Source organism: Podarcis raffonei, chromosome 4 (assembly GCF_027172205.1).
Source record: "Podarcis raffonei isolate rPodRaf1 chromosome 4, rPodRaf1.pri, whole genome shotgun sequence".
Taxonomy (NCBI): domain Eukaryota; kingdom Metazoa; phylum Chordata; class Lepidosauria; order Squamata; family Lacertidae; genus Podarcis; species Podarcis raffonei.
Window position 1 is genome coordinate 65,624,295 of NC_070605.1, and position 26,349 is coordinate 65,650,643.

General features: G+C 38.3%; 1 protein-coding gene across 13 annotated transcripts in view; it reads right to left on the minus strand.

The window, feature by feature from the left end:
* CNKSR2 (connector enhancer of kinase suppressor of Ras 2) overlaps positions 1 to 26,349 on the minus strand; it is a 237,459-nt gene that overhangs the window by 33,731 nt on the left and 177,379 nt on the right. For all 13 annotated transcript variants that reach the window (XR_008330258.1, XR_008330259.1, XM_053387071.1 and 10 more), the window contains 10 exons: positions 22,369 to 22,502; positions 21,160 to 21,371; positions 18,744 to 18,833; positions 16,483 to 16,697; positions 12,768 to 12,816; positions 11,855 to 12,027; positions 9,989 to 10,062; positions 8,034 to 8,105; positions 4,229 to 4,296; positions 2,384 to 2,484 (listed from right to left, as the gene is read on the minus strand). Coding sequence is in view for 11 of the 13 variants with exons in the window: in XM_053387071.1 (XP_053243046.1) it covers positions 2,384 to 2,484; positions 4,229 to 4,296; positions 8,034 to 8,105; positions 9,989 to 10,062; positions 11,855 to 12,027; positions 12,768 to 12,816; positions 16,483 to 16,697; positions 18,744 to 18,833; positions 21,160 to 21,371; positions 22,369 to 22,502 (1,188 nt within the window). In the remaining 2 variants the exon portion in view is untranslated. The remainder of the gene's footprint in view (positions 1 to 2,383; positions 2,485 to 4,228; positions 4,297 to 8,033; positions 8,106 to 9,988; positions 10,063 to 11,854; positions 12,028 to 12,767; positions 12,817 to 16,482; positions 16,698 to 18,743; positions 18,834 to 21,159; positions 21,372 to 22,368; positions 22,503 to 26,349) is intronic.

Here is a 26,349-nt window from a genome sequence, read left to right on the forward strand (position 1 = left end):
CCTTTATATTCTCTACACGTACGATTGTGTCGCTGCTCACCCTAGTAATAGGGTTGTCAAATTTGCAGATGACACAACCGTGATTGGGCTCATCCCTGAAAGAGAGGGTGAAACGGATTATAGAGATGAGGTGGAGCGGTTGACAGAGTGGTGCAGAGCTAACAACTTGCTCATAAATACAAGGAAGACAAAGGAGCTTGTGGTGGACTTCAGGAGAGAGAAGAGCAATGTCCAGCCACTTTTGATTGATGGGGTCTGTGTGGAGAGGGTAACAACGTTCAGATTTTTGGGCATTGAATTACAAGAGGATCTGTCCTGGAGTGTCAACACAAGGGGGCTTGTGAAGAAGGCGCAGCAGAGACTGTACTTTTTGAGAATTCTAAGGAAAAACCATCTTCCGCAGAAACTGCTGCTTGCCTTCTATCACTGTGCCATTGAGAGCGTGCTCACTTATGGCTTATGTGTGTGGTACGGAAGCTGTACTACCCAGGACAGGATGGGGTTGTGCAGAGTTGTTAAGGCAGCAGAGAGCATTGTTGGCTGCCCACTCTCCACCTTAGAGCAGATTTATGCCACAAGGTGCCATAGGAAGGCACTGGACATAGTAAAAGATCCATCACATCCTGGTCACTGTCTCTTCGAGCTTCTGCCGTCGGGACGGAGATACAGGATGATGAAGACAAGAACAAGCCGTCTGAAGAACAGCTTCTTCTCCAGAGTGATCTCGGCCCTGAATGGGAAGCCTGGACTTTGAAAGTCATCTAATCTTCCTTGCTGTACTATACTGTATTGTTTTAATTAGTGTTTTTATGGAGCAGTCAAGTAATTTCGTTGTCCCCGAGAGGGGGCAATGACAATAAAGATATTATTATTATTATTATTATTATTATTATTATTATTATTATTATTATTAGCTTGGTTTCCAGTCCCTTGATTATCTTGGTCATCTTCCTTTGAACACGTTGCAGCTTGTCAATATCCTTTTTAAATTGTGGTGTCCAAAACTGGACACAGTACTTCAGGCATAATCTGACCAAGGCAGAATAGAATGGGACTACTGCTTCCCTTGATAGGGACGCTATACTTCTGTTGATACAGCCTAGAATAGCACTAGGTTTTTTGCTGCTGACTGACACTGTTGACTCATGTTAAGCTTGTGGTCTACTAAGACTCCTAGATCCTTTTCACATGTACTATTGGCAAGTCAGATGTCCCCCATCTTATATTTGTGCAGCTGATTCCTCCAGCCTAAGTGTAGAACATGACATTTGTCGCTGCTGAAATTCGTTTTGGAAGTTTGGGCCCAGTGGCACTGGAGACAGACTTGGGATTCAATATGACCTCAACAGATTCTTTAACTTTTAAGATACCTATTCTCTTGTGATTAAATAAAAAGCTTTCCTTCTTGAAAATGACACAATCACATCCAGACTTCCCAAATGAACTTAGCATTTCTTTGGATGAACTAGTATGTTCTTCTGGCACTTGAACTAGCTTCAAAAACTAAAGTTCTTAAGGAAACATTTTAAAATATGCAGTCTGCTTCCTATAGACCTCAAAAGAATATAGCTGAAATTAGGAAGAGGATTTTAAGAGGATCTGGAAAAATAGGTTTCCTATGGTATGGAAAAAAATTCACCTCTATCTACTGGAGAGTGTGCTCAAATGCATCTATCATACAAGCTTATTGTTTGCTCTCCTTACATCAGCATTACTTCACATCTGATAGCATATTAAGGATACCCTTTATTATCTGGCCATTTGTACAATTATGTATTAATATTTTGTATGGTCTACTTGTTTTGTAATAGAAAAGTCTATTTTTTAATACACAAAGAACTTGAAAGGAAGCACAGAATCTATTCTTATCTGAAGGAAGGTAAGCTTTTGTGAGAAACTTAGTTCATGTTGGTTAAAGTAGGAATGCTGCCAGTATTTTACCTTGGCTTAGCTTCAATTTATAATTGCAATGTACAGATTTAAATTTGTTCCTTGAAGGATAGTCTAATAAAGACCTTATTTCTTAACAAATCTTTTTAATAAAGCAGCTGTTCTACTATTTTGACTGTTTTAATGAGAACTGGAAGATGTTTTTAAATGTAAGATCCTGCTAAATAAAGGTATAAATAAATATCCTATATACCTGTCATGATTGTTGTTCTATGCAGTGGTTCAGGGTATTTATTCTTACATTATATTTTGATATATACAAACATAATTCCTCTGACATCAAGCATTTATACAGGATACTTCCAACATCATTCACCCCAAAGTGCAAACTCAGTTGAAATGGATGCAGGTTGTGTAAGAGCTACTACCCAAAAAGTATTTCTGTATTCTCATCTGGGTCAATGGCAGCTAGTTATTACAAACGAACACTTACCGAAGGAGGTCGTGGGTATGTGTCGTATGGTGGAGGTGGGCTGTCTTGTTTGGGTGTTGATGGTGTGTCTACTTCTTCCTTATCACTTTCACTCCAGTAATCTAAACAATACAAATTAAAACAACAACAACCCTGGATTATTGCAGAAATCAAGTTCTTCAAAATTCATGTGTCATAATCAGAAAAGGGGAGCAATGGAAGATACCGTATTTTTTGCACCATAACACTCACTTTTTTCCTCCTGGAAAGTAAGGGGAAATGTCTGTGCGTGTTATGGAGCGAATGCCGGCGGGTGGCGGGGGGATCTGCTGCAGTCGTGAGCAGAGGATCCATGGTTCCCCTTCCTTCTCTGTGATTACAAAGCATGGATCCACATGGATCCTCAGGATTTTTGCATTGGGCTACTCCAAACTCACTGTCAGATCACATGTCTGTGGCCACAGCATGAACCACAAAAATCATATATCCACTATTTCGTTTAGAATATTTTTTTTTCTTGTTTTCCTCCTCTAAAAACTACGTGCGTGTTATGGTCTGGTGCGTGTTATAGAGCGAAAAATACGGTATATGTTAATGTGGATTTTAAAAGCCATTCTCATAATTCATTCTAATGAATAAAAGCAGGCCTTCAAGGGTTCTAATACAACCATCCTAGAGCTGTGTTGTAATAATCCCTTTAACAAAGTTTCTACAGGACTGCTATTTGAGAATATAATGGTGATGGAGAACTAAGTATGTTTTGTCACCATCACTGGCATAGAGTAGGCACTATGATAATCCATACTTGTGTTCTCTGTACACAATTGTCTCTGTGCTTGTTCCATGGGTCTTGGCTTCCTGGTAAAGCAAACAGGTAGCCAAGCACAACAAATGAGAGATGCTCTGGTCAGTTTTCAAAGGCAGCCTCACATAGAACACATTGAAATAAACAAAAACTAAGGTCACTAGAGCATGCGTTACTGGTGGCAATCTATCTTGGTCCATGAATGACCATAGCTGCCAAACCAGCCATAGATGGAAATATGCACTCCTTGCCATTGAGGCCACCTTAGCTGATAGGATTGTTCCTTCTGGAATACATAACTAGGATAGAATCCTTCCAGTTTAATCACCCACTGAGATCCCAGTTATATATATGGAACACCAGTCCTGTCATGTATAATTGTTAATGGCAATGAATTGCCCTGCAATTAAAAAGTAACACCAGCAGGCTGCAGGGCAGTCTGACAGGTCAACCCCAAATCTTCTGGTTAGAGGAACAACCACTCCAGACAGGAGCACTCTCAGGTGGAATCTACACAGATATAAAAAAGTTCTGAAAATGCTTTTTTAAAAGCTTTTTAAAAATACGTGAATTTTCCATAAGGCTCACCATTGCCAACTAGTGTCATATTGTATATTGCACTTAAAACACACTTAAAACATTTTACTTGCAGCTGTATGGCTGAATCCTCAGTTATCTCACTCCCTTCCCTCACAGTGCTATCTACTAAACAAATTGACACTGTTTTATTACACCTCTCTTTATCTCTGTATCATTTGCTAAGCGCACTTTGGACTAATAAAGAATTAGAAAAAATAAAAATGTAATCAGCCTTTAGTGACTTTCCACCTGATCCATCAACCATCACCACATATATAACAGGTCCTTTTTTCTAGTCAAACATGCCCTGAATATTTTTTAAAGTTCCTATGTGTTCGAATAAAGTATTGCATAAGAACAACAGTTGCGGTAACTGAGGGAATATTCTTAAATAAGAAAATAAGGGTTCTGCAATAAAGCACAGAATACATATCCTTTAAGTAGGGAGGTTAAGTCAAGCAAACAAAATAATTATACCATACCTTGCTCTTGTTTGATCCTCTCTCTTTCTGCATAACCAGCAGCAAGCATATTAATTCTGTTTAACCACCTGTAATAATATTTTAAATGCATCACTGACAATGCTTTAACAAGTTACATGACTTTGTATGTGGTCTTTTATTCGAATATTTACAGCTTCTTGACAAGATAAGGCAGTAAGACCTATGTTTCATTCAGCTGTCTTGTTAGATGGAATTTTCTTGTAAAACTATTTTGACATATATAATGTTGTTTCAAATAGAAAACCTTGAACAAGGATGCTGGAAGTCCTTAAAATGAAACGTTTAAAGGTATTCAAATATATTAGGTATTGCTCACAAATACGTCATCATGCTGAAGAATTCTTGCTGTTCCAATTTCTCAAGATCAAATCCTGTTACAAAGTTTTCGTCAATACATTTAAAGCCTTATTTGTCATACCAGCAGGAAAAAAGTTCACTCTCCAATTTTGAAGCACATGTATCATATAGTATAACAAAGAGGTAGGAGAAGCTTTGTGTGCATCAAGAAGGAAGAGAGAGGAAAAATAATTCTTTTAAGTAAAAAAATTTCTAACCTTACGCTAAATCAGACTTCCAATTCCCTAGATTTCTTCCAACAGAACTGTCTGCTTGGTAAAGCTGGGTGTATTTTCATCATTCTTTTTTCTTCCCATTGATTTCAACAGATGACCCAGCTGCTATTCTGCCTGTAAAATCTGTGCTTCTTAATGCAATTTCCAGGCATTCTACTTACTACCCCACCACCAGGAATAACACTTGCCAAATTTCAGAGTGAAAGGGTTCTCACTTTATTGCCCATTAACAAAGGCATATAGGAAGAAATTGTATTAAATTAAAGTAATTTGGAAAACTAATAAAAATAATTTGAAAACACCATCACCAACACCACCACCAAGACATAAAGGAAGACCTTAACTCCTATATATACACTAGCAAGTTGAAAGTGTCAGGTGTTGCTCGGGAATTCTCACAGCCCCCTGCCCCAATTTATAAATGCATAATGGATACAGCTTGTCAGAAGCCATAATTTATTTTAAATAAATGTTTCTAAAGTCAAAAGTGTTTACATAGGTGAAAACAAATGGCAAATAGTACCAAGGGGTAAATGGAGGTTGGGCAAAGATTTGCCACTTCATAAGGCTCCCAATTTTACCACACATTAGAAAGTGTGGCAGAAACTCCATACTACGTCTTTTTTTAAAAAAAATCAGGGTAGAAGACTACTTGGTTAAGATGGTTGTCTGTGTTGGACCACTGATAATGCAGTATGAACAAAAGAACTAAACCGTCTGTAAAATCAGTTGCTTCTGTTATGATGATTTCCACATTTTGAGTCAGTAGAGGTCTATTTAATCAGTCAGGCCAGTCCTGCCAATAGTTAGTTTCCAAGTGAAAATAATGGGTGCATAATCTTGGCAGGAGAGCCTGATTATTGCTTTAATCCCAGATGTGATTCCTGGCACAGCTAGATAGGCACTATTTTTATTGCTAGTTCATAGCAAAGCAGCAACATGGAAAACAGGTTTGAGACAGAGTCCTGCCTCACATTTAGCCCTGCCCAGACTCAGATCTTCCATCACTATTTTGAAATCAAAGGAAGAGTTGAATTTTTTCCCCATGTTGGACTTCTTAAAAAAAGATGGAAACAAGGAGGCATTTTGTCTCTAGAAAGGAATTAAAATGAACTTAAATTAATTTCTATATCTAAGAGACAGTACAATCTTTGATGGTTGAAGTTAAGTTGACATTTAATCATGGTAATTTGCAAGAATGACTTAAGTACCCTTTGAAAAATGTATATGAGCTATGTGTCACAAAGACTCATTGTGCCTCTAGATCATTTCACAAGTTTCTTAATTACTGGAAACTATGTTCTGGCAACTACTATGTTGGCAGTTTGATACGGCTGCACTAGAACATATTGTACTCATTCACTCACCTTAATATGTACCGTATTTTTCGACCTATAGGACGCACCGTCCCATAAGGCGCACCTAGTTTTTTGGGGGGGAAATAAAGGGGGGAATTATTCCCCTCCCCCAGGCCCGAGCTTCCCCAGCCCCCCAGAACAGGCAACTCTCCGCAAGCCGTGAGAGCCAGGCGCCGGGCTCCCGCGGCTTGCGGAGAGCTGTGTGAAGCTCGAAGCCTGGGCGCGCTGAGCTCAGCGCACCCAGGCTTCAGCATGCAGGCAACTCTCCACAAGCCGCAGGAGCCCAGCGTTGGGCTCCCGAGCTTTGCGGAGAGCTGCGCGAAGTCTGGGTGCGCTGAGCTCAGCGCACTCAGGCTTCAGCATGCAGGCAATTGTCCGCAAGCCGTGGGAGCCTGGCGTGGGCTCCCATGGCTTGCGGAGAGCTGCGCGAAGCCTGGAGAGCGAGAGGGGTCGGTGCGCACCAACCCCTCTCGCTCTCCAGGCTTCAGCAAAAGCCTGCATTTGCCCCATAGGACGCACACACATTTCCCCTTCATTTTTGGAGGGGGAAAATTGCGTCCTATAGGGCGAAAAATACGGTACTCTTCAGAGCTCTGATGTACACAAATTGTTCTTTTTAAGAGCCAGGAATATTCTGTGTACCTGTCTTCACTAGCATTCCTAGCACTCAAGAAAAATGGGCAGCCACTGCTTATGCTGTTCATTCTATCCCCACATAATTGTTTAGCTACATGTGTATGAATGCGTGTATCAGAGCCCCAAAAGACATTCCAGAGTGACTGAACGTTTGGAAATAATAATTACTATGATGTTCACTGTAAATAATGCTAACTGAACCCCATCGCGGAAAACAACATATTTATGGGCCGGTTGTACTTCATGAACAATTAGTGTGTATAAGCACTTATGTGATCCAGCACTTGAAATATATATATGCAGTGTACTCAGGAAACACTGAAAAATTGTAAGCAATTTTTGAAGAAGAAATGCCAGAGAAAATTGAAACTGGGGTACAGTACCCTCTATGGACTGATTTGTCTTAATATATTTTCACTTTGATAAAAATGAAATTGATTTAAGTTCCAAAATAGTTGAAGGTAGTTTGGGCTCCTTTAAATTGCTCTTAACTGGCTAACTATATCGAACACTTCATCTGGATTAAGACCAGAACCAGGCAGGAGAATTAATCAGAGCATTCAACAGATGTTTACACTGATAGCAGCTTCTTGTTTTTCCAGAGGAAATAATCCATGCTTAGAAACTGATCTTTGTTGGATCAGCGTCACTGTGTGTGTGTGACACACACACACACTGCTTCACTCACCAACTTTGTCTACTCCCCCCAAAGTCACCCTTCCCATTACTCATTGCCAAAGTCACCCCTTCTCCTTTGCCAAATCCACTCACTTCCCACAATCCTAGAAAAAGCCACCTTTTACCCTCCACTAGCTCCTCTCCCATGTTATCCCCTCACTGTATACTTCACATTTGGGGATATAACATTTATATCCCACCATTCCTCCAATGAGCTCAAGGTGGCATACATGGCTCTCTTCCTCCAAAGTTTATCCTTACAACAACCCTGTGACGTAGGTTGGGCTGAGAGACTGTGACTGGCCTAAGTGCTAAGTTTCATGACTGAGTGGGGATTTGAACCCTGAACTCCCAACACTCTAACCACTTCACCACACACACCAATTAAAACAATTTTAAAAATATATTTCTCTTCTATTACTCACATTCAAGGAATAAATTTTTCATTGGCCTTTTGGACTGATAAAAGAAAGTGGTGAATACTATAAAAATACCAAAAATACTCAAGAGTGATTCATTACATAAATTAAGTTACAGTACCTGCTCATGTCATCTAGATGCTCAGCAGCAAAGTAAAAGCTTTTGATCTTAGGATGGCAAGCTTTGAATGCACTGGAAGGGGGGGGGGAATAACAAAGCACCATGGGTGAAATATTAAGTATACAACATTATTTTTCAGTATTAAAAGGCTGGCCCAAAAGTAGGTACACTGCTTTAGAATCCACTTTCTTTGTCCTTGACTCAAGTTCTCATCATTCACAGTATCAGTAAAGAAAAATTATCCTTGATTGATTGATTGACTGAATACCTACTTTTGGGCCACGCTGTATATCATCTATATTTTGTATATGTTTCAATTCTACTCTGAAATCAAGAACATTTGCATTTTATACACATTTTGGGATATACTTGTGTGAAAAGATACAGTAAGCATGTAATCCTATATATGTCTATATGTAGGTAAGCTCCACGGAGTTGTATTTAATCCTATGTAAGTGTGGACAGGATTACACCCTAATTAAATCTATCTGAGCATGGTGTCAAGTTAAACTCTATCTTGACTCAGTATACTTTTGATAAATATGAAGCAGTTTATTTACTGGGGCACTTGTATTTAGTAGGCAAATATATCATAAAAGTTTCTGGATATAATACCATTTAGCCAAATTATACTTCACAGGAAGTCCCTATGATTTTTCATACTACAGTGTTTCTGGCTTTACTTTCAACTTTAAAACTCAATAGTTGAACAGAAAAAGCAAATGTGTCTTAATTTCTGACAAGCTGTTGAACTTGTAATCATGAAGTTATTCACAGTAATGAGGTATTTCATAGGTCCTTTCCCTCTCAACCAACTATAAAAAGCATTACTGTCAACATTTGAAACATCAGATCTACATTATAGACCGCAGGGTATTACACTGGCACAATCCACTACTAATCTAAACAGGCACTGAACTGCACATAAAGGTTGGCATCCATACCAAGTTACAGCTTTGTGAAAGATTTGGCTGGATGCCCAAATGGCATTCTTGTGTATTCTACTATTAATTATCTTATATATTTTTTTCCAAATTGAAGTCAACATTAGTGAACTAGAAAAAGTGAACTTTGCTTTATCACATATTAAGAATTAAAATGTATTATGATAATATAATCAGTTAAAAGTAAAGGTGAACTATCCAAGCCTCAAAAACAGTAACCAAGAACATCAACACAAAAAAAATTATGCCCTATGTATTGCTGGGTGACCAGGCATGGCCCACAGCCAATACCCAGCCAGCTAGCAATGTACAGTGATACCTCTGGTTAAGAACTTAATTCGTTCTGGAGGTCCATTCTTAACCTGAAACCGTTCTTAACCTGAGGTACCACTTTAGCTAATGGGGCCTCCTGCTGCTGCTGCGCCACCACTGCGCCATTTCTGTTCTCATCCTGAGGTAAAGTTCTTAACCTGAGGTACTACTTCCGGGTTAGCGGAGTCTATAACCTGAAGTGTTTGTAACCTGAAGCATTTGGAACCTGAGGTACCACTGTACTGCCCATCTGGCAGGGCCTCATATTGGCCCATTTGAAGCTAGCATTTTGGCAAGGAATCCCTGCCTCATATTGGCCCATTTGAAGCTAGCATTTTGGCAAGGAATCCCTGCTCCTTTATTCTGCTGGCTGGGGAATTCCCCTAAGGGCTGCCAAGACACACTGGGCCTTAGCTGCTGGGGATGGTGGATGGAAGTGAGGTCTGCAACCACAGTCTACCTGAGAAGGGGTGAGCAGCCATTCCTAAACACCTATTCCTAAATACCAGGAATGAACTTGGTGAGTATCTAAAGTAGCAAATGATAATATATATTAATTAGCAGTAGCAGTAGTGATTGAATTTCCACAAAGATAAATACTACCAGACAAAGGCATCAATAATGGAACATTTTATCAAAATTATGTTTGTTTCAACGTTTACAGTTTTAACTATTTTTGAATATTGTTCTAGTACTTACTACTTCTTGCGACATTCACTAGCTCTATCAATTTTAAATTCTGGCAGACTGATGAATCCCTCTGCTTTTTCATCCTATGAAGATGAACAGATTAAAGAACAAGAGCAAAACCAGAAGTCAATCAAAAAGAAAACAAATACAAGCATACTGAACTATCTCTTGTCACAATATAACAATTTCTGATTTATTGCTTCATTAAAACTTCCACAAAAATTAATGGAAGCATCTTGCCAGAAAGGTGAAAACATCACTTTAAAAAGAATTATTTTAAAGAACAACTTAAACTATGTCTTCAACCATTTCTCTTTTGGGGTAATTCACATAACTTAGACAGTAGAAGCATACACAATTAACTTAAACATGCAATTTTTAAGATAGAACATAGTATTAGAAGCACAATGCAATCTGGATCCACTAGAAGTCTGCAGCTGAAAGAACTGGCTGGTTAGTTTAAACAATGGTCTGGTTTGTACAAAATGCTAAGCCAAACTACAGGCTAGCAAGAATGAACAAATGTGTGAGTACACAGAGTAAAAATTGTTACATTTGAACTGGGCCAAAAATGTGGAAATTTAGTTGCGTACTCTTGTTACTGTTATCTTGCTGTCTCTTCCTCACTGTTTCCTTGGGGTTGCAAAAGCAGAACTTTGCAATAGCAGCCAAAGCAACAATTGCCAGAATTCTATTGCTAGCATCTACACTTCAGATCTAGCATTTCTGTATCCCCTTTATTCGATTCCTTGCCTTTTCCTAGCCCTTCTGCCAATACTGCCCAATCACATGTGCTTGCCTGTTCTATGTATACTTTTGCCCTGATCCTAATTTTCCTCCTTCTTTCAACTACGTATCTCCATGACCCAGAGTTTCCTCAGGATCTTAGGTCACTGCCAAATTTGTCTTAATTCAGTTAGTCATCCTGTATCTTAATCAACATCCTAACACTCCCCCCTCCTTCTCACTTCTCATCTTAACTGCTAAGAGCTCTTTGGAGCTCTCATTAATTCCTTCTTGTCTCAATTTTCTACCTCCTTAGCTCTTTTACTGAAGCCTCACTTTTCACCTACATTTCTATCAGATTCTTCTTTCTCAGTCAACTGTTTTCTTTACATTTTTTCTTCATCCTCCAGGAATCATTATATTGCCTGTTTCTTGTGACATCTTCCTCCATCCTAAGTTTTGTCCCATGTGGAGTTCTAATTCCAGTCAAACAAACAATACTCAATTCCCTCACAAAAGATGCACTACAAACTATTTAGCTCTTGCACAGCTTTACATTCCACACCATCAAACCAGTCCCACCAATCAATGTCAGAGACTGAGACATACAATACTGATACTGAATCCAAGGTAAGTGTAGGATTCACATTATACTGTATGAGAAAGAAATTGAGTATGTAATGGGATGCTGGTATCTGAAGCATTTCATTTATATGGGGAACTCCTGAAATTGTATGGCTTCTGAATCAGGGCCATAGCATCTGCTGATATAATTTTTCTGCGTGGTGAATGTTTAGTGTATCCAGGCTATCTTTGTTTTAATGAAGAAGAAGAAAACTTATGTTACCAATATTTAGCATGGCTCTTGGAATCACTAATTTAAAACATGGACAGGAGAGAGCTGTGCACAGTGTCAGAACTGCACTTTTTGTTTCCACTGCCGAAGGGAAAAGCCAATATTAAAGGTAGTTTGTCTCTCCAGTACAAACAGACAGTCAAAAACAAAACCCTACACATGTAATGACCAAATCAAGTTTGGGCAGTTATATATGGTTCTTCACCACATGCATATATCATGTTTTTGGACCATATTGTTCAGTGCAGTCACATCCATCTGGAAGAAGAACACCAAACATGTCAGTTTCTTACCTCCTCATTGATATACCAGTAGAGAGAAGTATCCTTCAGGACAAACCAGTATTTCTTCCATTTTTGTGAGAAATAACTCTTGGCATCTTTCTTTTTCCAGAGCCAGCCTTCACAGTCTCCACGACCAAGATCTTTACAAGAAATTCGCCTTTTACTCTTACTTGGCGCGAGACCTTAGAAGAACATGATGATGTCAGAGATGATTCATGTACCCATGATTCATGTATCCATATAATACTTCTGTCCTGAGCTGGAATGCATTGTTGTGGTTCAGGTTTCTTTTGGGGTGGAACTTCTCTCCATCCATTCTAATAAGTAGCTATGACTAAAGCATAGTCTACTACTTAGATCAGGCATAGGCAAACTTGGCCCTCCAGATGTTTTGGAACTACAACTCCCATCATCCCTAGCTAACAGGACCAGTGGTCAGGGATGGTGGGAATTGTAGTCTCAAAACATCTGGAGGGCTGAGTTTGCCTATGCCTGACTTCGATGGAAAACAGAGTTAAGGCCTAGTTAAGGTCATACAATTCTCATAGGAGATGCCCTGGCTTAAGGTCATTAAGACCATTGGAGGAAATGGCAACATGCGCTGAGAAAATTATGAATGTTTCATAGAATCATAGCATTTGGAAGGGACCATGAGGGTCATCTAGTCCAAACCATGCAATGCAGGAATCTTTTGCCCAATGTGGGGCTTGAACCCAAGATCCTGAGATTAAAAGACTCATGCTCTACCAAGTGAGCTATCCCAGCAGAACATAGCAGCATTAACTGTTAGAAAATTGGAGTGTGTCTGCTTTAGAATTGCCATGTTTAAAATATATGCAGACAAAAATGTTTACACAGTATAAAGTTATGTTTGATTTTTCACCAGACCTATAAGGTGAAAACTGTTTTACATAATATTTACCTTTATTCTTCTTTTTAGACTTATGCTGTAGAGAGGATTGTTGAAATGTCTAAGGAAAACACACACAACAGTTTAGTTAATGTGTGCCAATTGCACCACAGTACTTCATGTACAACAACACAAAGCTTTAGACTAGAAGTTCTCTTAAACTGTGTCCTGTAAGCTCTATTCAGATGGAATACATTATGGAATGGCTGATAAGTGTACTTGGCCCTGCAGTTAATTTACTTTTCCCTAACAATTGAGGTGGAGGTTGTTTTGACCAGGGTCAGATTTATCAAAACAGAATAATTAGCAAGTTTTGATTTGCCCAGTTAGTAATTGTGTGATTGATTTCTTTTTAAAGTACCGTATTTTTCGCTCTATAAGACACACTTTTTCCCTCCTAAAAAGTAAGGGGAAATGAGTGTGCATCTTATGGAGCGAATGCAGGCTGTGCAGCTATCACCGACACCAGAACAGCAAGAGGGATTGCTAGCCACGCAAAGCCTCTTCAACAACATTTGATTCGGAGTATTTTTTTTCTTGTTTTCCTCCTCTAAAAACTAGGTGCATCTCATGGTTGGGTGCATCTTATAGAGCAAAAAATATGGTAAATTGCAGGCATAGGGCACCTGATATGGACTGGGATGAATTACCTTTGTTTTTTTGTTTTTTGGACGTTATTAACCCACTCAGACTGTCCTTGAAAACATCTGCTACACAAAACCCTATTCCCACCTCTGCTTTCCCCGAGTAGCTCAATGGCACCACCAAACAATGTTATCTGTGAAACCTACAGACACAGTTGAGCTCAGAAAGCATAACTGGCACGGAAAGTCAAGACCTTGGCTGATGGTTGTGATAGGCATTTTTCAGTATTTTTCTCTATGAATATAGCATACTTGTGGCTATGGGAAAAGAGCTCATAACAACTGAAAGGAATTGCAAAGGTATTGCATTTTTCAATGAAAGCAGTGGGGTGGGGTGGGATGGACAGCCAAGGTATGTTGGAGATATTACTATCAGGACTTCAAGAAACTGGAAAAGTGGAAATATCAAGCAGCATATGCAGCAATGGATGATAACAAGTTTCAAGAACTTAAAACACCTTCTTAAAATCTGTTTTGCTGCATTTTCAACAGTTCTACAATTACTGGTTTTGTTCAATATGACAAATCATTACATCAAAAGCATGTTTACTGAATATAAGAACTCCATTGGCCCAATATTAAAGAAAGAGCTCTTTTGACCTTTCAGTGTTTGCTGCTCTAATAGATGCTTTCACTTCATGGACTGAGGAGCACCAATGCTCCATCAACAAGTCAACAAGGCATTTCTGGTCCAATTATGAAAAAGCATACAATTTCCCATGTGTATGCTGCTACACACACACACACACGGCAACTTCCAAGTCTAATCAATCCTCTTTGTTAATTCTTCAAAAGTATACAGTAGAAGATGACAATTATCTCTGTGAACTTTCCTCTTTAACTAAACGGAAAGTAATGGCAATTGTGAGAAAGTTCGGGTATGTCTACCTAGCCATGTTAATTCAGAAGACTAGAGACTAATAGTTCAATAGGACAATTTGATGATAGCATTATCACCAGATTTCAACAGTTTCATGTTAATGGACTTTGAAATTCCAAGTTGTTTATGCCCTGTCCCTTCAAGTCATTCATTCATTCATTCATTCATTCATTCATTTTCTATACTGCCCTTCACTTGAGGATCACAGGGCAGCTGATAATATAAAACACATAACATAATAAAAGAAAGAAAAACCCAGGTTAAACGGCTGTAATTAATCAAAGGTCTGGGAGAAGAAGAATGCTCTTGCCAACTGAGATGGATCTAGAAAATTAGATCCCTCCAAGACCATAAGCTCAAGAACGTCGCCCAAGAGAGGGAGAGTACCCAAATGAGCACAGGTGAGTGAGACCAACTCAACCCTGCTCACTCACCCGGGTCTCAGTGACACAGATAAAGTGATACAGATCGGTCTCATCATCCATAATCAACGCATTGGTGAGTGAGCTGTTATTTAGAGCTAACCTGGTATTCAGCAACAGCAGCTGCAGACTCGAGGGCTGGCTGGTTGGACAACTGCAATTGTTCAGGTTTGAGGAGGGGCTGGCACATGGCACAGTCACTAATTGCCTGTGCTATGTGCCCCTCACCCTGCCTTCCCCACCTCCCACACCGTATCTCTCCCTACCCTGAACCACTATGATTGGGATGCCTTCTCCAGCTCCTCCCCTGCCCTCCCTCAGTAAAAACAAACCACCCAAAAAACAACCCCCCACAAATTAAGAGCAGTTAAAATAATTAAAAACAGAACGATTATAGCAGCATGGGCCCTATCTGCCAGACTTTAGACATAATATCAGTCAAATATATTGTTAATGAGGTGTGCTCCTGCATAGGTCCCCCTTGCCTTTCTTTATACTCCTGGCTTCAGTGCTTCGATACATACTCTTGTTTGATTGATGTGTACAATTCAGGAAAATAAACAAGGATCACCTCCTATTTAATTTCATTACTTTTAAAGACCAAAATAGCAAAAATTGTTTGTATCAAATTTTGTATTTACAGGAAAATTTATAATAGCTTAGACTATCAATAAAAAAAATCTTAAGTAGATAATTTCTATTTTTAAAGATAGCACTAATACAAATTATTTTATGAAGCAGCTGTTTCCTTGTTGCAAAACATTTAACTAAGCTCCAAGAAAGACAGCCATCACATCCAAAACAAAAAATGAAATCCATGTCTTAAATGGATGCAATCGATTAAGATACGCAAAACCATTTATCTTGCTTTGCTTTGTGCATATAGGCAAACAGATGTCACAAAAAGAAAAAGCAATTTTTGTTCATATATCCTGGATCATCCTGGATGACTCTGATGACAGTCCATAGATTTGTTCTGTATTATTAAAATATATGACAATAAATTTATCATATGAGAAAATTCCCCACAACTGTACATGAATCAATTCATTATGAAAATAAAATACAAGAATATCCACAGGCCCTAGGGATTCTGTTAACTCACATGTACCATGAATTGGGTTCCTATAATACTTTAAGTTATTTCAGTCACCCAGGCTTCAAGGGATGCAATAAAATGAGTTTGCTGGAATAAAAGCAGGTCATTGGTTTTAAATTGGGCTCAGTGGAGAATCATCTGCTTTGACAACACTCAATGACAACAGAAACTGGGACACAGCCAGAAACACAAAGTCCACAAAGACTGGATGTCTTTAAATCCATTTGCTAGTTCACTTTAAAAAAAAGGGTAAGAGAGCACTGGGGGTGGGGAAGTATTGGCTTTCCCCTCACTTTGCAGTATTTTAATGGTCTTTTAATAGTTCTTTTTTGAGTGGTTACCTAAATTCATTATTTTCAATTCAAAATAAAATTGGTGACTATATTTTCTAATCTTTCCACAGTAGTTATGAAAACAACAGGGATCATATGAATATGACTGCACGATTTACATTTTAATTCTATTTTTATTTAATTGAATTTGCAAAAAAGAAGGTGTATATAGCAATGACCTCCAGCTTCTTATCCTCATCATTTAATACAACTGAAGGGCAAATTACACTTAACTGCCAGGCTTCTTTGCTTCATTTCTTACCAAAAATTAAAAAAACAACCAATGGTCATGTGTCAGTCACTCAACAACAGCATCAATATAGTGTGAACTATTTTGTAATTTTACTCACGTGGTATAAAGATGTTTCAGGCCCAGGTGTGCTCATGCTGTCTTGCCTTAATGAATCCATTTGTAAACTAGGTAGCAGAGAATAATGACTAGGACTGTTGCTTTTATCTCCCCTCTTTTTAGATTTTTTGCCTGTGTCCTTTTTGCTGTTTCTTTGAAACATGTAATCCTCTTGAGCTATTTTTTCATTGCTCATATACCGAAGTAATGAATTTTCTAGGTAGAAATTGGAAAGGTTATACTGAAAACCAGTTCTTAATTGTCCAGCTGTTCAGGACATATTTTGCTGAAATCAGGACAACCTGCCTTCAAACCTGTCTTTCATTGGACTGAAAGACACAATAATGCTGAGATTCTATGTTTAATACCATAAAATCCAGTAAATAATGGTGCACAGTGTATGTATTGGTGTTATTGTTTTATCACAATATTACACAATATTAGGGCTCAGTAGTTTAGAACATCTACAAAGGGCAACTGAGTACCCTATTCTGAAAGCTGTCTTCTGTTTAATACAAACACTTATATTGCATCATTGGCTCGTGCTAACTCTCATTATCTATGGATAAATCCACTTGCAGCTTTGGCTAGAACATAAAGTTAGCTATATGTTAGCTTCACTCTATAATCTCTTCCTGCTGTTATTTAGTTATTTATCCATAAAAATGCAGAATTTTACCACATAACTGAAATCCACATAAAACAAAAGATTTAAGTTACATTGCAATAAACACCTCTAGCAATTCAGCACAACCTTGCATCTTACTTTGGAGTGCTAGTATTCCAGTGTACCACAAACATCTATGCCTTCCACTATTACATGCCTCCAGTGCTGCTACTCATTTTAACACAGACTTTTCAGACCAATCCTTCCGACCAATCCGACCAATCCTTCAGACCAATAGTCTATAGAATAGACTATGGGAATCTGACTGTAATGTTAAAAGAAAGCTGATTTTGTTCCTTAACCGAGCTCTGCAAACAATTCAATAAAAATGTTTGGAGAATCATAGAAACTATACTGTATATTCTGTTTTACTTTAAAACGTTTCTTATTTTCATTCAAACTTTTAAAATAACTTTATATTCTCATCAACTATGAGGAAAAGGGGGATGTCAAAGAGAAAAATAACCACCAAACTTTAAGAAGACATCTAAAGGCAGCCCTGTTTAGGGAAGCTTTTAATATTTAATAGGTTATTGTATTTTAGTGTTTTGTTGGAAGCCGCCCAGAGTGGTTGGGGAAACCCAGCCAGATGGGCGGGGTATAAATAAAAAATTATTATTATTATTATTATTATTATTATTATTATTATTATTAATCATAGCTCACTCTGAAGCTATAGGATACTTTTTTTGTATGCAAGCCATCAGTACCATCAGTAGAGAACCTTATAACAATCACTCCATCTATTTGCTAACTTCATGGGGTGACTGTCAGTGCTTATGTATACCATTCAGGACTCAAGGGAGCCCTAATGATTGCAGATCTGTGTATTCTTTTTAAAAAGAAAAGGAAGAAGAAGGGTCTCTAAAACAGGAGAATGCAGACTGCCTTTATGCAGTCAGGTGCAAACTAGAGGAGGAGAGAAGTAAACAGAAGCTGTAGATCTGATTTGATCTCCTCATCTCACCTTCAACTTCTTTTCTCCCCTCATTGCACCACTACAGCCTCTCTATTAGGAGGCTTCTGGCAGCCCACCTAAGCATCCTCCTTCTATTCAGGGCCAGCCAGCAGCCGACATGATCCTTGCCTTCAAGGGCTCTTAGGCTTCAAGCTTGTCCAAGCTTACCTGGAATATGTGTCACTGAACTCAAACGAATGTGAAGAATATGTATTATCAAGATGAATTCTAGAACATCTCATATATTCTCATAAGAGTATTTCACTGACATTGAAATAATAAGATTTTAAATTATGTTGTTCAAATATGTGTGGGGAAATTCCTCAAAAGCTAGGGCTGAGTTTCAATTCCTTCCCTGCTGCTTCACTCTGGGAATCAAATTGCAATAGTATCATGCATGGTCTTATAAAATTGAGAAGAAGTTGGCAATTTGTCCTTAACTGCCAATTTGTGACACTGGTAATGAACCATCAACAAGAATCCTCAAACATTAACCACATAACCTGCATTGTGTAGAATGATCTGGAATAATAAGGACAATTTACATTTTAATAACTTCTATAAATATATTCAATAATTTCTGTAAATGTATATTATAACACAATTAAATGTACAATTTGTGTCTGAGGTCACTTACCTCTCCTGCTATCTCTTTTTGTCTTGGTGGGATCTTCATAATCCCCTACCCAGTTATATTCCACTGGCATAGATATAGGTCTTAGTTTGCCTGCAACAAAATATATAAAAGTGTTTGACTTCAAAATAATTGTAACGAAGTTACAAGATTAGATTAATGTATTTACACTTTCTTCATGTGATACGAAAGTAATTTATCATGAGTAGGCTTCTTGTAACTTAATGGTTTTGGAATTATTTTCCTATGTGCATACAAGAAAAAAAGTTTCCCCCTCTAAATAGACCCATCAATCTGAATTCTTCTAAAATATTGTTAACCTGATCTAACTCTTCACATTATAATAACTTACATTAGGGTAATCATAAAATGATTTAGCATTCAATAAAACTTGCCATATGCATACATCCGTAGGATTTACTGTGTAAGCTCTCCAATGAAAGCAAAAGATTGTGTCTTTTCCAGCAATAAATTAGATACAAAATGGCATTCTTAAAGGAGTAACCCAATGTCCTAGAAAAATTACTGCGGAATATCATGTTTAAAAAGGCTGAAGAATTGATCACCAACACTATCTATAACACGGAAAGCCCTAATTCAGTCTGTAAGACTGAACAATTGTATGTGAGATTCTGTGGACAGACATACAATATGACGGAGACTGTATACATATGGTTACTGTATTAGCCTCTATGTCCATGTGAGGTCTATATGCACAAGAACCAGTATTTAAGCAAACATGGTGTCTTCAAAAAGAACTGCTGATATTCTTTATATCAATTAGCCTATCCCTAGGCCTCATGTGGGAACATAAGTTTATAGAACTGATGATACAACAGGCAACAATTTGAAAGAAGCAGGGCTGACCTTCTAAGATGCAAGTGGAAAGCAAAGAGATAGCCAAGATTTAAAGTAATCAGGAATAAGATGGGAGAGTAATGTACATTTTAGGTTATATAAATATGACCTCAAAACTTATTTTCTTTTCAGTCTGGCAGCAATTTTATTTTTAAATTTGTATCTGGATTTAAAATTAATACAAAACTTTCTGTGCAAATAAGAAAAGACTTCCAGCTTTTTATAAAGCTAAAGGACCATATTAGCTTTATTGTTGTGAAAACTGTAAATAACAGCTGCCACAATTCTTTATGTGTGTTCCAGGTAAAAACTGACAGATTATCAGATATTGTAGTATTCCTTCAATCTAATTATCTGTGCTCTAGACTTAAAGGAGTCACATTTAAAAGTCAAGTGAATTAAAAAGTGATTTTGCTTTCAGTTTTGCCATTTCAGAATTGAAGCTTAAATTGTGGTGCACTGAAAATGGAAAAAACAATGAAACAAAGCTTTTACTTAAATAACAGCTATATAGATAAAATAGTATCATTCAAGGAAAGAAGAGAAGTCTGAAAGGGTAATTTAAAGAGCTAAACCAAGGCTCAAACACTTTTCAGACAGATTCAGGATTTATGTAGCATGACATTTTCAGCCAAGAAAATTGTCCACACAAGTTAGACTTTAATATTACACAGTGAAACCTTAAACAATGATTTTAAATCTATGGTATGCTCATAAACAGCAAGTTAAGAATCTGACAGCCAGAGAGGGGAGGGGAGCGGGCAGAAGAAGAAGGAAAAGGAGAAGCTAAAGCTTTATAAAACAATAAACACAATGAAGAGATAACAGCAAAAAGATTCACCATCTGTGGAAGTTCAGGACTAAAATAAATCAGTATTTATCATTAATTATTTGCATAGTGCAGAATGAGCTATGAAGTTATTAGCACAGACACAGTACTAGCACAGGTGTCTTTAAAAAGCCACAAATACACTGAAACAGTATTTTATCAATGACAATAAGTCATGGAAGCAGCAAATGAACCTCCATGTTTTGAGGCAGTTAGTGAAGTTCAGGGGTGAATACTGATGCGAATGCAGTCTGAAGAGCACCATGTAAACCCAGGAGAGAGGCCTTTGCGTACATGGTATTTGCATGAAAATTATGAACAAGTATAAAAAAACACTCTGTACGAAATAATCAAGAGGACCAAAAACCAAAACCAAAATAGAAAAGTGGGCATGTGTATGTGTGGAACAGAAGAGATGGGAGAAGAATGAGGAAAGAAAAGAGGAGGTGAAGAAGCTGATCTGCAAAGTAGGCTGAGGCTCATAGCATGAGCCTCATGTTGACTGTTAAGGCCAAATGACTGTGCTGGCTCTTGGCTATTTCAGGAGGGGTTGAATAACTGTCTTGTGAAAGCCAGGGTTGGATGTAATACACAATGCAGTAAAGCACAGCATAGTGTGAGAAGAAATATGTGGTGCATGAACTCCAATGGATACAAACAAATGTATGTTCCAGGACAAAACTATATAAGAGCCATGAAGGATTATGTTTTCATTATAAGTGAGTACTGTACCATAGGTTGGAGTGCTCTCTCTCCTTCCAGAGCTACTTGTTCTTCCCTTTTCATATTCATAACAGTATAAAACAGCATCTTCTTCAACCACATTAAAACGCTTTCGGTATTCTTGGTCCAGAAAGGAATTTGGAGATTCAGATCCCTTGTGCACTGGTTTTCCCACTAAGTGTCTTCCGATATCATCACATGGAAGATTCCCCTTTTCATCCCTTTGAGGGGAAAAATAAATTTGGATGCATTCTGATAGCCACATGAAGGAGGAAAGTAAGTAGCACTGTGCATAATGGTGGTTTTGCCTACCTCATGGCAATTGTCACAACTTAGTTAAGCATTGGGACAGTCTTAGTCTTGGATGGAGGAACGGTTGTGGTCTCCACTTGCCCCTTTAATGCTAGGGCATGCTGTTAAAGGGATCCGGGGGGAGTTGCTTATGTCCTTATTATCATCATTATTATGTCCAGTTGGGGGCCAGGACTGATAGCACTCCCCCAGACAGTGATTCCTGTGGGGCTCCCCCTATTTGATGTAAGACTTAGGAACCCCCGTGGCTGGATTGACCTGGCGTCACTTCGGGCAGATGGGCCAGAAGTAATGCCTAAGCCTCAAGCCTAAGCCAAACCTTTTTCATCTGTATTCAAAAAGTTGTGGCCTGTTTCCATCCAAAAAGCCATTCTATGGTGTCCTTTATTTTACTTGGAGGGTCAGGGGCAGAAGAGGCCTGGCACCTTGGCCTGCAAACAATAGCTGCTATAATTTGTACAAAATGAAGTGGCAGAATTCTAAACTATATGAGAAATCTATTCAAAACTAACATGAACAATTTGAGTATCCAGTACCAAGGAAATATTGCTATACTCCTTTGAGTCTCTGAAACTCCATTTTTGGTATGGTATTCCCCCCCCAAAAAACTGTAAGGACAGGAAACAATGTCACTGAAAATGGGTGAGATTTGTTCTTCCATCAGTAACTTTCCCTGTAAAGGCTATATGAATCACACACAGACTGCCAGGTCTATGGGTGGGTGACAGCTGGTCTGTGGATCTTGGTTTGTGGATCTCCTCTTTATATTGCCAAGTTTGCAATTTGGTAGCAAAAGTTTGCAATTTCACACCTCCCCCCCCCCCCCGCTTCCCAAAAAAGGATGTAGTTTCACTTTGTTATGAGAGCGATTTCAAATTATCAGGAAGATCGACGATGACAATTCACCTGGGAATATAAGGCTCTGCTGGAGGAGGAGGTATGTAGAGGTCCTGAAGTGCTGAACTGTCTCTCTTGGTCGGTGTGCTTATAGTACTGGATGGTGTTGCCACACTGCTTGTAGGACTTCTAGGTACAAGAGGCTGGTTAAAACAAAATATAAAGAATTAAATGCATACGTGATTATCACTGAATCACTTTCATGTTTTCATTATCACAGTAATTTAAATCTAAATGTTTATGCACCAGAAAATGCAATGTTTGCATAGCTGACCTCTTTGTGAGTTGCATGGATAAAAGTATTCCATGTCATCCAGGGAATATATGCTGGTGACATTACAAGGATTGTTTCAATCCACCCCTTTCCCCAACTACTAGGTGCCTACATATTGCAAATTTCCTAAGCTACAACATAGACAAATCATTTTCCTAGAGTTTAATATAAAATGCATCACACAGACAGAGCTGAAATATCTCTTTCTGGATATATTCCCAATGTTACATGTTTTGGTCCCTAGCTTCACAGAAGTCATATAAACAATGTTCTTCAATGTTTTTACCAAGGGGTGTTCCTTAAAACACACTTTTTTAGTTAAGACCACATTTTAAACCCTATGTCCTTGTTTAGCTATAGTACTTGCATGTAATAACTCTAATTTCCAGGATAGTTAATTTGCTTTTATTTTAACTGGAATATTAAAAGTAAGCAGATACATTTTTATGTTTGCCAAACAATGGACTTGTTTTGTGATTTTTCTGGTAACCAATGCATTTAAACACAACTTAGGACTTGCATCTAGAATAGCAATCACGTAGTGTTTAACCTATAGCAGTGTAGCAGGGCACAAATATTTCATTTTGGGGTTTCAGGGATAGAGGGCATAGTAGATAATCCTTTGTAAGAAGAAAAATGAATAAATTGTGACAGGGAACTGGGAGTTTACTGTAAATACTAATCATGACACCTTTGTAGGGTACAGAGACTGAAATATGAGGTCTGCAAAATCCAGCAAGATATGCTTGGTAGTACCAGTGAGATGTAATGTGATGGAAAGACACACACAAAAATGGAATAGATATACATCAACATGAACATTAAAAATGGACATAGATTCAAAATCTGAAGGAGAAATAAGAGCTCCCTCTCAATTCTGGAAATCTGACCCAAAGAGAAAGATGTTTGGAATACCTACTAAAATAGAAGACATTATTCTGGATCCAAAACAATACACAGAGTAGCAAAGCTTCAATTTTACAAGCAGGAGTGAAAAATGTCTACTATAAGCAGCAAAACATCTCTTGAATCCCAATAATCTTGACTGAAAGGCACAGCATTAGCAAATAGATAATCAACACTGAAAAATTGAGGCAAGCATAAACACTGTTTCTCATTCAGAAGTCATTTTCAATAATTACAGAATGGCAGTTTATGGCTGTCCTGCTGTGGTTCAGGTTGATAGCATCACTTCAAAGGTGCTAGCAGAAAAAAACCCACATGTTATTTGATTTCTAGATTTTAATAATCTTGGTTAGCAACCTTTTGAATCTTCATGAATAAGGCTCCCCCATTATCATTCAAATGTAGTCTGAAATGTGCCATGCTCAATTCATTATGACAGCCAAAGGTGGCTTCAACATTCCATAACAGAAATTATAAAGTTAGCGTCAGTGTTTGCAAGCCGTGGGGTTCCTCAGTTGCCACTGCTTCTAAATTAAGATATGAACATTCCAAAGTAGTGATGCACTTATGAAAGAAGATTATTATCTGACAAGAAGCTGCCTGAGCACCATTTGCCAACATATGGAATTCCAAAATATGTTCAAGTTATACGTTCTTCAAAAGGTTCACATTAACAAACAAGCCAATTTCAATCAGATGGTTCTTTTCATAGTTACTGCCATCTTATTCTTCAGATGCACTTAACTATTAATTTAAATAACAGAGTCATTTTTGTTATTAAGGCGATATTCAAGATGGAAACAAAACTAGTAGCTGACATTGTAAATAGGAGCTCAATGTTGCATGAACAGGTGAATTCCAACAAGGTGTTCCATTTTGTAGAGTACAATTTTCTGAGTAATATAACCTTCTCAATTTTTAACCTTCCCAGGCATTCCTAGAAAATGGCATGACATGTTACACACTTTATAGTTCAGATTTTGTAAAATTTCAATGACGCAATTAAGAAACACTAATTTAATGTAGTTTTAATTTATTAAATCACAAATAGTACCGTAATTCAGATTTCAATGGTTTTCATTTTTTTTTATTTTTTTAAAAAGGTCCAGAGGCAGCAGTCCTATGCACACTTACCTGGGAGAGAGTCCCATTGAATTTAGCTGAATTTACTTTTGAGTAGAAATATTTCCAAATGCACTCAAAAATTAACATTAAAAAAATTATGTCTAGTATATTTTTGTACAAGATATAAAAGAAGTGGGTCAGAAACTATACAGTGATTACTAGATTACACTCAATCTGACTGTCACAGCAACCCAGCAACCTTGTCTATGCAGTGCAGCATCACATCTCCCTCAAGGATGGTTTGCTCTCCCCACCATGGGTTGTGTTTGAGAGGAAGTGCAACTGTTTAGGTATGTTTCTCAGCCTTCAGGCAGAAAGACTGGCTCATGTCTACTAGCCAGGAGTTTTCAAACAGTAAAACACAGATTTCACAATTGCATATCCTCACCATAGCTGCTAGCACACAGCTGGATGTACATAGATTTTTAATAGCAGCAAGAGTCCTAAAGACTCATGGTAAGATGAAAACAAAGATACTCCACTGTGTGTGAAAAAGGGAGCATTGAAATGTCAGGAGCAAAATTATATACAAATACAATTTGTTGCTAAAATACAGCAATTGTATAACATATACAGACTGAGAAACAATTGCTAGGAAAATTGCATGGTCTCCCATAGCTTCAAATTCTGGTATGGGCCTTGATTGGGTGAACATGTGGCACCTGAATGTCTTGCAGAGTCCTCCTCACAGGTTTTGCTTTATTTGAATTTGAATAAATGCTGCAGAGTAGACTTGTTCCCTATCATGTTCATTCTATTTGCATCTCCTAAGGCAGCCAGCAAGTTCTCAATTTTTATTTTAATAACAGTGAAGATACAGTTGCATGCCAGGCACATTGTGATGGCCCTCCCTAGGCCAGGTAGAGTGAATAATGACCAGGACACAGGAGTGGGTGAAAATAGGCTGGAACCTTTATTGACCACAGTGAGGTAAGCAGGGTTGGCATGGCATTGGGTCAGGGTCTGTCATCCTGTAAGATTTCTGATCTGAAAACACCATCACAGAACACCTACTAGGGAATTCCTTGGAAGTTGACCCAGCACGGTGCACAACTTGCAGCTGGAATCCTGCTGGTAACCTGAGATGTGTGACACCAGCCCCAGCCCCACCCATGCTCGAGCCAGGAGCTGGTGCACCTCCTAAAGACCCTTATGTTCAGATCCTACCCAATGCCATTTCTGCTCAAGTTGTAACTAATAGATTTGTAGAAGACACCTAACAAACACCTGCTATCCACTGAGAGAAAAATGGAAACCTTTCAATGGAAGGCCAACTGTGGTTAAAAGTAAAATTCCTTTCTGGCCCTGTAAACCAGCAACCACTCACGCCTCACTGGGAGACTCTAAAACTGAGGCAGTGAGAGTTGGAAAATTCAGCCCCAAAAGGAGAAAGGCTGAGTCTGAGGGCAACTGGCCCTTTAAGAAGGCCCAGTGCCCCTCCCCCTCGATCTCACCCATCCATTTGATATGCAGAAGCCCTGTGAGATTCTGGGGAGACAAGCCCCCCCCCCCAGTAGCTGCAAATTAGCTCATGGCTCAAATTCCCTTGCTAAGCTGTGAGAAATAGCCTTTGTCTGTGTTATCTTGGCTGACTCACAGGAAGAAAGTTTGACCTGTCCTAATATGCAGGAAACTTGGCTATAGAAATACCCAATAATTTGAGTTATGTTTGCAAAACCCATGAA